Source organism: Leucoraja erinacea, chromosome 3 (genome assembly GCF_028641065.1).
Source record: "Leucoraja erinacea ecotype New England chromosome 3, Leri_hhj_1, whole genome shotgun sequence".
Lineage (NCBI taxonomy): Eukaryota > Metazoa > Chordata > Chondrichthyes > Rajiformes > Rajidae > Leucoraja > Leucoraja erinaceus.
Window position 1 is genome coordinate 39,713,441 of NC_073379.1, and position 14,246 is coordinate 39,727,686.

Consider the following 14,246-nt stretch of genomic DNA (forward strand, 5'->3'; position numbering starts at 1 on the left):
GGCCTCAACTACCCTATGTGGCAGAGAGTTCCAGAGATTCACCACTCTCTGTGTGAAAAAAGTTCTTCTCATCTCGGTTTTAAAGGATTTCCCCTTTATCCTTAAGCTGTGACCCCTGGTCCTGGACTTCCCCAACATCGGGAACAATCTTCCTGCATCTAGCCTGTCCAACCCCTTAAGAATTTTGTAAGTTTCTATAAGATCCCCTCTCAATCTTCTAAATTCTAGCGAGTACAAGCCGAGTCTATCCAGTCTTTCTTCATAAGACAGTCCTGACATCCCAGGAATCAGTCTGGTGAACCGTCTCTGCACTCCCTCTATGGCAATAATGTCCTTCCTCAGATTTGGAGACCAAAACTACGCAATACTCCAGGTGTGGTCTCACCAAGACCCTGTACAACTGCAGTAGAACCTCTCTGCTCCTATACTCAAATCCTTTTGCAATGAAAGCTAACATACCATTCGCTTTCTTTACTGCCTGCTGCACCTGCATGCCTACCTTCAATGACTGGTGTACCATGACACCCAGGTCTCGCTGCATCCCCCCCTTTCCCAATCGGCCACCATTTAGACAATAAATGCACCTTCACTGCAAAGCAGCACCCTCTTGTTAATTAAGAACTGCAATAAGTCACTGGAAAATATGTACTGCTTCGCGTATTTTTCCCGCATTCCATTACCCCTGAAACCCATACTAATCAAGAATCTATAAATCTCTGCCTTAAAAATAACCATTGACTTGACCTCTGCAGCCTTCTGTGGTAAATGATTTCCACAGATTCACCCTCTGACTGAAAGAAATTCCACTTCATCTTTCTAAAGGACCTCTTTTATTCGGAGGCTATGGCCTCTGGTCTTTGACTCTCCCACTAGTGGAAACGTCCTCTCCACAGTCACTCTATCCAGGCCTTTCATGCAACATGCAATTTAAATTTCATGTGCGAGGCTCCGCTATTCACTGGGAAAGGTCTTTTCATTTTGCACTGTACTTGTTGCTTGCAAGATGACAATAAAGGTTGATTGATTGATTGATTGATTGAACTCGTGATGTATTGAGCACCAGTGATCTATGTACTCTTGCATATTTTTGAGATACATGATCTACCTAGAGATATAAGCACTCTGAGATGGCTAAAGTTGTATTCACAGAATTGTCCAAATCCATTGGTAGGATAGGGGATTCCAGCATTGGGGCCCTAGTTGCACTGAGTGGACACTTTGCACATCCAAGATCAGACTCTAGCAACAGGCACTCTGTTGTGGCACAAGATTACCCGGTAGACCGAACAAATGATTCAATGATGTTCTCAAAATAAGGAGTAACACTGTTCATTATATTAGTATACCATTGGTTTTGGTCACATGAGCCTTAAGTTTCATGAAGTTCAGTGAAGCAAGTCAATGTCAAGTTCACATTTTAATTAACATTGTTCATTAATAAAAGATACATTAAACTGTTTATATTTAAATTTGTATAGTGAAATTCTTATACATATCTTTGGCTCTTGTAGTCAAGTGAGTTATCACATTGGGGTAGAATTATGAAGCATTTAGTCTAGCAAAAGTGGTTCTAACCCTCTGCCTATGAAGTGGTAAGGAGGTCTTGGCCAGGGTTTGCCAGCCTATGCCTCTGTTGCAGCATTAAATAGTCAGTTCTGATATACCAATGACACACAAGCCCTGTTGTGAGAGGCCAATTTGGACTTGGTTAGCTCTTTGGTGGAAATAACTGAGCAGTTACATCTGCAGACTGGCATTCAGTCATCTGTGGACTTCTCTTCAGTACTTTATGTGTATCGACTACAAAGCCTTGGTAAGACCAACATGTATGATGACATCACATTCATCCTGGGCTAGGGAATACAGTAAGGCACATGAGGAAAATCATCTTGATAAAGAGTCCAGTGACAGGTCAGTAGTAGGCCAAAGCTGTTGGACAGAGGCAGCATTACTCAGTCAGTGCCGATTTACCCGTCACAGAAGGCCTGTTGTGAGAGAGGTCAAACTGGTCTCCATTAGCTCACATTTCAAAAGTGGGAAAGGTCTTGTGCTTTTTAAAATAATCACTTTTAAACCAAAGACTTCCTTTGGCTGGGAAATTGCCATAATGAGTCTGACCAATCAAGCAATTGGCCTTAAAAGTACAATGTAAACATCAGAATTTACATTTAGTGCTGAGATTGTCGAGCTTGGAGGAGCCCCTGAAACATGGGCAGGAGATGCTTCTCGCTAATTGTAAACCAGATGCAATCAATGAGATCCTGATCAATTAGAAGAACAAATCAGTTAGATTCAACCCAAAGAGGCTTTTTTTCTTCTGCTCGGTACAGAGTTTCTTGAAACAGTCCACCACCGATTTGTTACAGTAACCGAAGAATGCTTGCTCTGCTCTTTGAAGGACAATGTTCAAGTCCAGTGCTCCCTGCAAGCTAAAATCACATGGTGTGCTGTATTAGAATAATATGATTACGCACACTATAAATCATACAAGGCAGGGGATTGGTCCGAGAATGGCCTATAAATCATCCAAAACATAGAAGAGTAGAGCACCGGTACTGGCCCATTATCCCATCATGTCCACAACAACCCTGATGGCAAAGTAAACTAATTCCATTTGCTTGGTCATGGTTCATACATTATTCCCAGCCTATTCTCTTCCCTCTATTCTCTGTCTGTCCATGAGTTTGTTTAAATGCCTCTTAAACATTGCTATCATATCTGCTCCTAGCACCCTTTCTTCTCCTCCCCTCCAGCATGTTCTTTGGCCAAACCAACATTTTATATGGTTGCAACATCACTTTATAGTCACTTGATGAAGTCAAACCATAACATACACCTTCTTTACCATCTTATCCATTTACATTATCACTTTCAGGAAGCTATGGATTTGTACCCCCAAATTCCTCTGTTTATCACTCTACATGTCTTTGAGGATATGAAACTTACAAGTTTCATTGCAATTGCAAATCCACTAGTTGTGGTGGCTGGCATGTCTTCATCTGATGGTGCACCACTCTACTTTTGTGGTACACTTCTACAGCCATCTGGGAGTGTCATGGGACAGGCCTCCTTGATCCTGTTGAGATCCAACGCTGGCCCAGACAAGTGTTGAGAACACCAATGGCTGAATATTTTGAAACCACCTGACTTTGATTCAAACCAACTGTTTTTTTTAAACAAAGGTTAGCTGCTGGGAAATCTGAACTGAGATGGGGAGGGGGAGGAGAGAGAGAAGGTTGAGGAGGGAGGGAGGAAGAGAAAAATGAGGGAGGATGTTGTAATTTTACCTATTTGTAAACTGGATGAGTTGTACTTCATCAGTACATCGCAGCAGCATTTCTCTCTTCTCCAGGAGGATTGCAGCACAGATGAAGAGTTCAAAGGTGTAATCGGCATTCGCCAAGGGCATCTCAGGCCTGACTTTACCTTCTGCATTTTCAGAAAGAAGGATTGTAGATGAGCAGGAAGTGAAATTAAACGTCAGTCGATCTCTAAAATAGTCCAATTTTAATTGTTTTTATATTTCTGTCACATGAAGCCAATATTTAGATTAAATTTATAACTAAACTTTTTTTGCATCAGAACAGAGAATTTGAAGAGAAGATTTAATAGTTATTTTAGATTGTGAATAGCTTTAATCCATTGTACAGTGAAGAGTTCGTAAGATGGTTTGTGTTAATGTTTTGTTGCATGGAACAGGTGCAGCGGAGTCATAGCATCTTTTAAGCGATAAATATTTGAACCTCAAGAAAACACAAGATTATGAAAACAAAGCATTCATTTGAGTAGCATCAGCAAAATGCCAACTGACACAATGGGTAAAATGGCCTCCATTTACAATATAATCATAATTGTGTTCATCATCCTAATCCTTTTTAAAAAGTTGAACACGGTATTTTTAATTTTATATGCACTTGCAGAATTATAGAATTAGACTCAAAAATAATTTGTTATGAACTGTAGTGCACTGCTTGAGAAGTGGATGAATAATCAGGAAGATAAAAATATTTAAGGCAAAGAGGAAAGGACCAAGGGGATGGGATAATTGGAAAGCACTTTCAAAGAGCAGTACTCCTGTAATTTACTATTATATACAGTGCATTCAGAAAGTATTCAGACCCCGTCATCTTTTCCACATTTTGTTACGTTACAGCCTTATTTTAAAATGGATAAAATTCATTTTTTTTATCATCAATCTACACACAATACCCCAGAATGAAGAAGCAAAAACAGGTGTTTAGAAATTTTTGCAAAGTAATTAAAAATAAATAACTGAAATATCACATTTACATATGTATTCTGACCCTTTGCTATGACACTCAAAATTGAACTTAGGTTCATCCTGTTTCCATTGATTATCCTTGAGCTGTTTCTACAACTTGATTGGAGTCCACCAGTGGTAAATTAAATTGATTGGACATGATTTGGAAAGGCACACACCTGTATATATAAGGTCCCACGGTGACAGTGCATGTCAGAGCAAAAAGCAAGCCATGAAGACGAAGGAATTGTCCGTAGACCTCCGAGACAGGATTGTGTCGAGACACAGATCTGGGGAAGGGTATAAAACAATTTCTGCAGCATTGCAGGTCCCGAAGAGCACAGTGGCCTCCATCATTCTTAAATGGAACTTTGGAATCACCAGGACTCTTCATAGAGCTGGCCACCCGGCCTTACTGAGCAATCGGGGGAGAAGGGCCTTGGTCAGGGAGGTGACCAAGAACCCGATGGTCACTGATAGATCACCGGAGCTCCTTTGTAGAGATGGGAGAACCTTCCAGAAGGACAACTATATCTGCAGCACTCCACCAATAATAATAATAATAATAATATATTTTATTGTCATTGCACATAAGTGCAATGAGATTTGGGTTTGCAGCTTCCATCCGATGTCATAACTTAAATGGGTTCAGGCGTTTTATGGTAGAATGGCCAGATGGAGCCACTCCTCAGTAAACGGCACATGACAGCCCGCTTGGAATTTGCCAAAAGGCACGAGAAACAAGATTCTCTGTTCTGATGAAACCAAGATTGAACTCTGTGGCCTGAATGCCAAGCGTCACGTCTGGAGTAAACCAGGCACCGCTCATCACTTGGCCAATACCATACCTACGGTGAAGCATGGTGGTGGCAGCATCATGCTGTGGGGATGTTTTTCAGCGGCAGGAACTGGGAGACTAGTCAGGATTGAGGGAAAGATGAACGGAGCAAAGTACAGAGAGATCCTTGATGAAAACCTGCTCCAGAGCGTTCAGGACCTCAGACTGGGACGGAGGTTCACCTTCCAACAGGACAACGACCTTACTAAGCACACAGCCAAGACAATGCAGGAGTGGCTTTGTGACATGTCCTTGAGTGGCCCAGCCAGAGCCAGGACTTGAACCCGATCGAACATCTCTGGAGGTACCTGAAAATAGCTGTGCATCGATGCTTCCCATCTCCAACCTGACAGAGCTTGAGGGGAACTGCAGAGAAGAATGGGAGAAATTACCCAAACACGGGTGTGCCAAGCTTGTAGTGTCATACCCAAGAAGACTTGAGGCTGCAATCGCTGCCAAAGGTGCCTGAGTAAAGGGTCTGAATACTTATGTAAATGTGATAGTTCAGTTATTTCTTTTTAATTACTTTGCAAAAATTGCTAAACACCTGTTTTCACTTTTTTATTATAGGGTATTGTGTGTAGAATTTTGATAAAAAAAATAAATGTAATCCATTTTAGAATAAGGCTGTAACGTAACAAAATGTGGAAAAAGTGAAGGGGTCTGAATACTTTCTGAATGCACTGTATGTAATTCACAGAATCAGTAGAGTGCAGCAGAGGACGCTGTTTAGTTTGAGGTTGTACCAGCTCTTTTACAGACGATCTATTTAATGACAGCATCCTACCCCTTTTCCACAAGCCCTGATACATTTGCTTATTCATTTACCATTTGCTTATGGAGGGTAGTTATTGAATGTGTTCCCATCAGGTGATCCAGATTCTAATCACTTGTATAAAACATTTCTTCATTTTGTTTCCTCTGGTTCTCTAGGACGTCTGAAGTAAGGACTTCTACATGTCTGTGTCATTGGATGTCAGTCTGTTGGTGTCTCCATGTGTAACTTAACATGTACACCTGGACTGATTACAGCCATAGAGTTGAAGACAAATGTTGTATAATGTAGTACAGGTGCACAACCTTTTATCCGGAGTTCCGGAAACCGAAAAGCTCCGAAAACCGGACATTTTTTCCAGGATGTTGCCTGCACACCAAAGCTCGCGTTTGGCGCCAAACTTGACCCGAAAACGACCCACGGTCAACCCAGGTCTGTACTACTGTAGCGGCTGCCTCCTCCCCGGAGACGCTTAAACATCTGTAAATCATTGCTTAAATGTTTAGTCAGTTAGTTTGGAGGGCTTTTATGTGGGGGGGGGGGGGGGGGGGGGGTGAAGGGGGAAACTTTAACTCTTAGTCCCCTACCTGGTCGGAGAGGCGGGGAGCGGGCAATGCCTTACCGGGTCGCCGTGCGGTAAGCTCCAGAGCGCTGTGGCCGCCGACTCCCAACATCGCGGAGCTGGGGCTGCGGGCGTCCGGCGCCAGTTGTAGCTCCAACCCCGGCAACTCTACCCCTGGCTGCGCGGCGCTCCAAATCCAGCGCCGCCCGCGGCCGGACGCCCGCAGCCCCAGCTCCGCGATGTTGGGAGTCGGCGGCCACAGCGCTCCGGAGCTTACCGCACGGCGACCCGGTAAGGCATTGCCCGCTCCCCGCCTCTCCGACCAGGTAAGGGACTAAGAATTAAAGTTTCCCCCTTCACCCCCACCCCACCACATAAAATCCCTCCAAACTAACTGACTAACACTTAAGCAATGATTTACAATGATTCCCCGGTCTCCGGGGAGGAGGCAGCCGCTCCAGACTTTTCAAGCCGCCCGCGCTACCTACCTAATCTACGCTAAAAATCTTCCATTCCGAAATCCGAAAAATTCCGAAATCCGAGAAGTGTCTGGTCCCAAGGCTTTCGGATAAAAGGTTGTGTACCTGTATAATCTTTATTCTCTTACTGGCCCTAGCTTGTCTTTGCTTCTTCCATGAGATTCCATCGCTCTTGGGATCACAGTGGGGTGGTAGGTGAGGGGTGGAGTGAGGAGCTGCCTGGTCATGAAGGGCCAACGGCCACAGTATAAAGCTGGTCTTTCTTTGCCCAGCCTCTAAGCAAATTACAGTCAAGTGCTAGGTAAAAGTGTAACTTAGTAATACCCTGTGTGACAATGTGGGGTCCGAGGATTTCTTAACTGTTGACAAACAGGCACAAGCACAGTGTAGACTATGTGGCAGATCACTAACACAGTCTGGACTTCACTGGGGAATCACCTTCTCTTTGGAAGCGAGACATCCTCTCCAAGTCTCGTGCCTTTTCTGCTTCAAGTGAGTTTAATTCAAGATGGTGACTGCTGAGGATCTCAAACAGACAAATCGCCTCGCTGTGTTCAAATTCCCGCTGAAATCCAAGGAACAGCCACCTGTGGACAGGGAAAGGAAGGCAGTGTGAGAGGTGCAATAGCTTATATTCAAAAGCATTTTGTACAGAATATCATTGGCAAAGAAGACACTGTGGAGAAAGACATGTGTTATTTTATAGTCAGGAGCCTCCTCCACTCCCATTCATCGCTTCCTATCAGTGTAACAAATCTATTCCTTTGGCCCTGATGTGTTTTTCCAGTTTCTCCTCGCAGAGGGGGCAAATTCTACATTTTGATCACTGAAGAAGTTTATTTTGAATTCCCTACTGGATATTTCAAAGTTATTTATCACTTCCTAGCTCAGGTCTTTCCTGCTGGTAGAATCATCTATTTTATGGCAGTTCTTTTGCAAACAGAATGATTTGAAGAAACAAACTAAACAACAATTGAAGAGAGAAACAAAGTGCTGGAGTAACTCAGTGGGTCAGGCAGCATCTCTGGAGAAAAGGGATGAGAAGAGATGACACCCCTTCCCATTGCCATATCGACCTCTCTGTCCTGGGCCTCCTCCACAGTTCGCATCCTCGTATCTCTTCCCCAGCCAACAATGGGCAATTATGGGTCATCTGTGGCCAGCCCTGCTTTGTTCTGGCCCTTTCCCACCTCCTGTTCTCACCCCTCTACTTTCAGTCTGAAGAAGGTTCCCGACTCGAAACATCACCCATCCTTTTCCGCCAGAGATGCTGCCTGGCCCGCTGAGTTACTCCAGCACTTTGTGTCTATCTTCGGTATATACCAGCATCTGCAGTTCCTATCTACATATTCTAAACAACAATTGAAATGGGTTTTCCAGCTATTGTGGCAATCATTATCAACTGGAAGCATGCAAAATTAATGTTTTAACACTTTTTATGGAAAGATTCCAGTTTAACTAATAATAATAGAGATGTTTTAATCCTCAAGCAGCATAACATCAAGAGGCAGCAAAATATTCTTCCAAAAATTGATGTGGGGGAACGCCTTTTTTAGAAATGCTTCACCTCTAAAGAAAGGAAGTACATAATTAGAGTGATGCAAATTGATGGAGAATGCATAAAAGTAAATTTGTGAAATAATAATGATGGAAGATAACTGTGCAGTCTTAAAATGTTTCCTCCTTCATTCCAGCTAATTTGAATTAGTTTCACAGCTAGAAAACATTCATATTTATGGCAATAATGTCAGTGCACAACCTATGCATGGAGAGAAAATTCAAAAGCAAATTGCCCAAAGTCCTAATTATTCTCTTAGCAAAGGATTCCTCTTCCTAGTTAAGAAAAAAATACTAGTCTTTTTCTGGCCCATTCAATGTTCAAGATCAGCCCTAGACCTGATGGATGGTTGTTATTAACTTCCCTTGGAGCACAAAAAGCAAATGGACTGGTTGATGTACAATGTAGCAGACAAATGCACACTTACAAGTCAAAAATGGACATAGATGACTTAAGTATGCAAAGAGAAGATAAATGAATGATGTATCCTCCTCTGTATCATTTTTGCAAAAGTGGTTTGCCTATTACAGGAATTTTCTTTTAAATAAAGTATTTTGGTTTTGTGCACATGAGTTTAATCTTCAAATAATGCACTTTTTCACCCTAGCTCTTTTGGATAACAGATTAGTAGTTATGCTTCTATACACATTTTCAAATTACTCTCTGTTACAAATTACTGAGATGGATAAAAATTCAATGGCGTATAATTGAGATCACTGCAAAGATTTTCCTATAAGGGTGGTGGAAACAAAATGCCCGAGAAATTTTCGAAGCACAAATTTGAAATAGAAAATACTGTAGTTCTTTAAGAGAAGCACAGAGGGAGAGCAACTTAAAATTAACCTTTTTCAAAGTGTCAATTGGGTGGCACGATGGTAGAGTTGTTGCCTTACAGCGCCAGGGACCCAGGTTCAATCCTGACTGCAGGTGCTGTCTGTATGGACAATAGACAATAGGTGCAGGAGTAGGCCATTCGGCCCTTGGAGCCAGCACCGCCATTCAATGTGATCATGGCTGATCATCCCCAAACAGTACCCCGTTCCTGCCTTCTCCCCATAGCCCCTGAATCCGCTATTTTTAAGAGCCCTATCTAGCTCTCTCTTGAAAGCATCCAGAGAACCCGCCTTCACCGCCCTCTGAGGCAGAGAATTCCACAGACGCACCACTCTCTGTGAGAAAAAATGTTTCCTCGTCTCCGTTCTAAGTGGCTTACTCCTTATCCTTAAACTGTGGCCCCTGGTTCTGGACTCCCCCAACATCGGGAACATGTTTCCTGCCTCTAGCGTGTCCAAACCCTTAGCAATCTTATATGTTTCAATGAGATACCCTCTCATCCCTCTAAACTTCAAAGTGTACAAGTCCAGCTGCTCCATTCTCTCAGCATATGACAGTCCTGCCGGGAATTAACCTTGCACTCCCTCAATAGCAAGAATGTCCTTCCTCAAATTAGGAGACCAAAACTGCACACAATACTTCAGGTGTGCTCTCACTAGGGCTCTGTACAACTGCAGAAGGACCTCTTTGCTCCTATATTCGATTCCTCTTGTTATAAAGGCCAACATGCCATTCGCTTTCTTCACTGCCTGATGTACCTGCATGCTTACTTTCATAGACTGATGTACAAGGACCCCCCCAGATCCCATTGTACTTCCCCTTTTCCCAACTTGACACCATTTAGATAGTAATCTGCCTTCCTGTTTTTGCTACCAAAGTGGATAACCTCACATTTATCCTCATTAAACTTCATCTGCCATGCATCTGCCCACTCCCCCCAACCTGCCCAGGTCACCCTGCATTTGCATAGCATCCTCCTCACAGTTCACATGTGTGATAATAATGTATGTATTTCAGAAGCTCTTCATTGGGACATCCTGAAGTTACAAAACGTTAGAAAAGCACTCAAAAAATACACGTCTCTTCACTTCATGCATGAAATTAGAAATGGTAAATCGGGAAGTCATTGTCAGAACAGCTTGTTGAACTTTAAATAAAAAATATTCATTCTGTTTTTTAAGGTTGCTCTCAATTTTTAAAAGTGGACCTGTCCTCTAATGGGTTATTTATTACTGGCCAGTATATTATTTGAAGCCTCTACACTTTACAACAATAAGTTTTTGTGCCTCAGCTTTACGGAAATTATAGTGGTAATGGAAGCAGCTCAAAGAAGAGAAAAAACAAGTTCCATAATTAAGGGGAATATACAAGTAGTGTGGTATCTGTTCTAAGGTTCAGCCCCAGCTTGCTGAATCAATTGCCTTCTCTGACCCAATAACACTGGGCACAAAGACCAAACAGACGATGTGTTAATGTACTGAATTTTACACTACGGAAACAGTTCATCCAAAAAAACTAATTCCGTAGGTGTTTGTGCTCCACATCCATTGCCCCAGGTCCTGCTCCATCTGCTCTTTCTTTCTCACTCACTTTCTCTAAATGTCAAAAACAAAACTAAGTGCTGGAGTAACTCAGCAGGGCAGGCAGCATCTCAGGAGGACATGGATAGGTGACGTTTTGTAGACCCTCACTCACTTCACCTCCTCTGTGATTCTTGCCACTCTTCTGCCATGAGACCCTTTCTATGAATGCCTCTACTTTGCTCCCCGTGGGGGGGAATATACGGAGTGTTCTATACTCTCAATGCTTTTGGGGTAAATTTCTCTGGCTTGTTAGTATTGGCTCTCATTCCCCTCCCCTCACATATCCACTATATCCATCCTACAAATCACTTCATAAGGTAATAAGACTTTGAACAAAGACGAAGCTCACTGAACTTTATTGCCTTCCCTCGCAGTGGGAAACGTTGATTCCGCTGTATGGGGATGTTCATGTTAAATTCTATCGTGTATTGTGCTCTTTTTATTCGTATGGCTGTATGGCAACTCAAATCGCACTGTACCAATTGGTGCATGGGACAATAAATGTAACTTGAACTTGAATATAGTTATGCTCACTTTTTTTTTTCCTAAAGTGCATCACCTTTTCAGATAACTGTAACTGCCCAGCTCGGGTGACACAGTGGCACAGCTAGCAAGGCAGCTGCCTCACAATAGTAGATACCTGCATTCAATTCTGACAATGAGTGCTGTCTGTGGGGAGTTTGCATGGTCTCCCTGTCACCATGCAGATCTCCTCCCAGTGCTCCTATTGTCTTACCTGTGACAGAAGGTGAGGCCATTCAGGTTATCTCTCAGGAGATGTGCATGAAGCTCTGAGTCCAGTTCCTTCAGGAGCTCTTCCTCCAGTCCTGGTAACAATTGGAAGAAATTGGTGGTCAATTACAGCAAATACAATTAAAATGATCAGGCTGGTACACAGAACCATATGGTTGAGACATGCCACATTACACATTACCCAAGAACAGCCATTTACCCCCTCAACCCTATTAATCAATTCATTTCCCCCAAGATACAATCACGCAGCAAAGTTTATGGGTCTCTCCAACACACAATACTCCATTATCTGTGAGGTGTTTTATCAAGTTCGCAAGTTGTAGTAGAGTTAGGCTTTTGGTCTACTGACCATGGCTGATCTCTGCCTCCCAATCCCATTTTCCTACCTTCTCCCCATAACCCTTGACACCTGTTATAATCAAGAATTTGTCTATCTCTGCCTTAAAAATATCCACTGATGGCCTCCACAGCCCTCTGATGAACTACCCTCTGACTAAAGAAGTTCCTCCTCATCTCCTTTCTGAAAGAACGCCCTTTAATTCTGAGGCTATAACCTCTGGTCCTAGACTCTCCCGCCAGTGGAAACATCTTCTCCACAACTATTCTATCTATGCCTTTCATTATTCTGTAAGTTTCAATGAGGACCGCCCCCCCCCCCCCCAACCTTTCTAAACTCCAGCGAGTACAGGCCCAGTACTGTCAAATGCTCATCATATTCTAACCCACTTATTCCTGGATTCATTCTTGTAAACCTCCTCTGGACCAGAGCCAGTACATCCTTCCTCAGATATGGGGCCCAAATTTGCTCACTGTATTCCAAATGCGGCCTGACCAGAGCCTTATAGAGCCTCAGCATTACATCTCTGTTTTTGTATTCCAGTCCTCTTTATATAAATGCTAGCATTGAATTTGCCTTCCTTAGTTGTAAGTTTTAAGATTGTAAAAAGCATTTTATATACGCATTGTTGCTCAGGCAGCTCCATCAGTCTAAAGAGGAGGCCTACAGGAGCGGGGATGCAGACCTCTACAGGCAGGTCAAGTACAAGCTGAGAAGAGGAATCAGAGTTGCCAAGGAAAGGTACTCTGAGACGTTGAGGAGCAAGTTCTCAGCAAGTGACTCTTCTTCAGTTTGGAGGGGCTTGCAAGAAATCACCAGGTAAACGAGGAAAGCCCCCCGCTCTTTGGACAATCGTCAGCTGACCAACGAAATGCGACACTTGTCGCTTTACCACCCCCCTTGACTCCATCCAAGGACCCAAGCTGTCTTTCCAGGTGAGGCAGAGGTTCACCTGCACCTCCTCCAACCTCATCTATTGCATCCGCTGCTCTAGGTGTCAACTGCTCTACATCGGTGAGACCAAGCGCAGGCTCGGCGTTCACTACTCCCAACACCTCCGCACAGTCCGCATTAACCAATCCGATCTCCTGGTGGCTCAGCAGTTCAACTACCCATCCTATTCTGTATCCGACCTTTCTGTCCTGGGCCTCTTCCATGGCCAGAGTGAGTTCCACCGCAAATTGGAGGAGCAGCTCCTCATATTTCGCTTGGATAGTTTACACCACAGCGGTATGAACATTGACTTGTCCAATTTCAGGTAGTCCTTGCTTTCTCCCTCCTTCCCCGCCCCTTCCCAGCTCTCCTACAGCCACTGTCTCTGCCTCTTCCTTTCTTCTTCCCGCTCCCCCCCCCCACCCCCGCATCAGTCTGAAAAAGGGTTTCGACCCGAAACGTCACCTATTCCTTCGCTCCACAGGTGATGCCTCACCCGCTGAGTTTCTCCAGTACTTTTGTCAACCTTCGATTTTTCCAGCATCTGCAGTTCTTTCTTAAACGACCTGAATGAGTTTGACAGGTTTGACAAGCAGAAACATAACCCTGGTACCCCCTGCCCCCTCCCCAACCAACACTTCACACCTACTCACAGCCTGACCCCAGTCTGCAAAGACTGGACCCTTCCTGATCCAGGATGGGGGGGAATCTTTCTACAGACAGGAAGTGACACAGCTGACGTCCTGGTGCCATCGCAACAACCTGAAGCTCAATGCTCTTAAGACAGTGGAATTGATTGTAGATCTTAGGAGAGTTCCCCTCCCCTCACCCCACTCTCCATCAACAACACCACAGTCACATCTGTGGAGTCTTTTAAGTTCCTGGGAACCATGATCTCCAAAGGCCTTAAATGGGGGGGGGAGGCCACCATCGACTCCACAGTCAAAAAGGCACAACAGAGGATATACTTCCTGCGGCAGCTGAGGAGCACAATCTGCCACAGGCAATGATGGTCCAATTCTATACGGCCATCGTAGAGTCTGTCACCTTCTCCAGCATGGCCTGGTTTGGCTCACCCACCAAGCATGACATCTGGACGCTGCAGCAAATCGTCCAATCAACTGAGAAGGTTATTGGCTGCAACCGTCCCCCCATTGACGACTGTACATTGCAAGGGCCAGGAAGCGAGCGGGCAAGATCTCTGACTCCTCTCACCCTGACCACAAACTTTTTGAATCACTTCCCTCTCAATAACCAAAAATCTGTAGCCTCCTTTTGTCTCTGGTATTTTTTTTAATTCACATGTTTATTCGATAATGTTTTATATTAATGT

The 14,246-nt window shown here is 43.8% G+C and overlaps 1 protein-coding gene across 1 annotated transcript in view; it reads right to left on the reverse strand.

Moving 5' to 3' along the window:
- Positions 1-1,407: 1,407 nt before the first annotated feature.
- si:dkey-238d18.4 (TBC1 domain family member 17) overlaps positions 1,408-14,246 on the reverse strand; it is a 40,495-nt gene continuing 27,656 nt past the window's right edge. Inside the window, exons 7-10 of the mRNA XM_055632481.1 lie at positions 11,627-11,717; positions 7,354-7,502; positions 3,288-3,429; positions 1,408-2,429 (exon numbers count right to left, since the gene is read on the reverse strand). Of these exons, the coding sequence (XP_055488456.1) occupies positions 2,270-2,429; positions 3,288-3,429; positions 7,354-7,502; positions 11,627-11,717 (542 nt within the window). The 3' untranslated portion in view covers positions 1,408-2,269. The remainder of the gene's footprint in view (positions 2,430-3,287; positions 3,430-7,353; positions 7,503-11,626; positions 11,718-14,246) is intronic.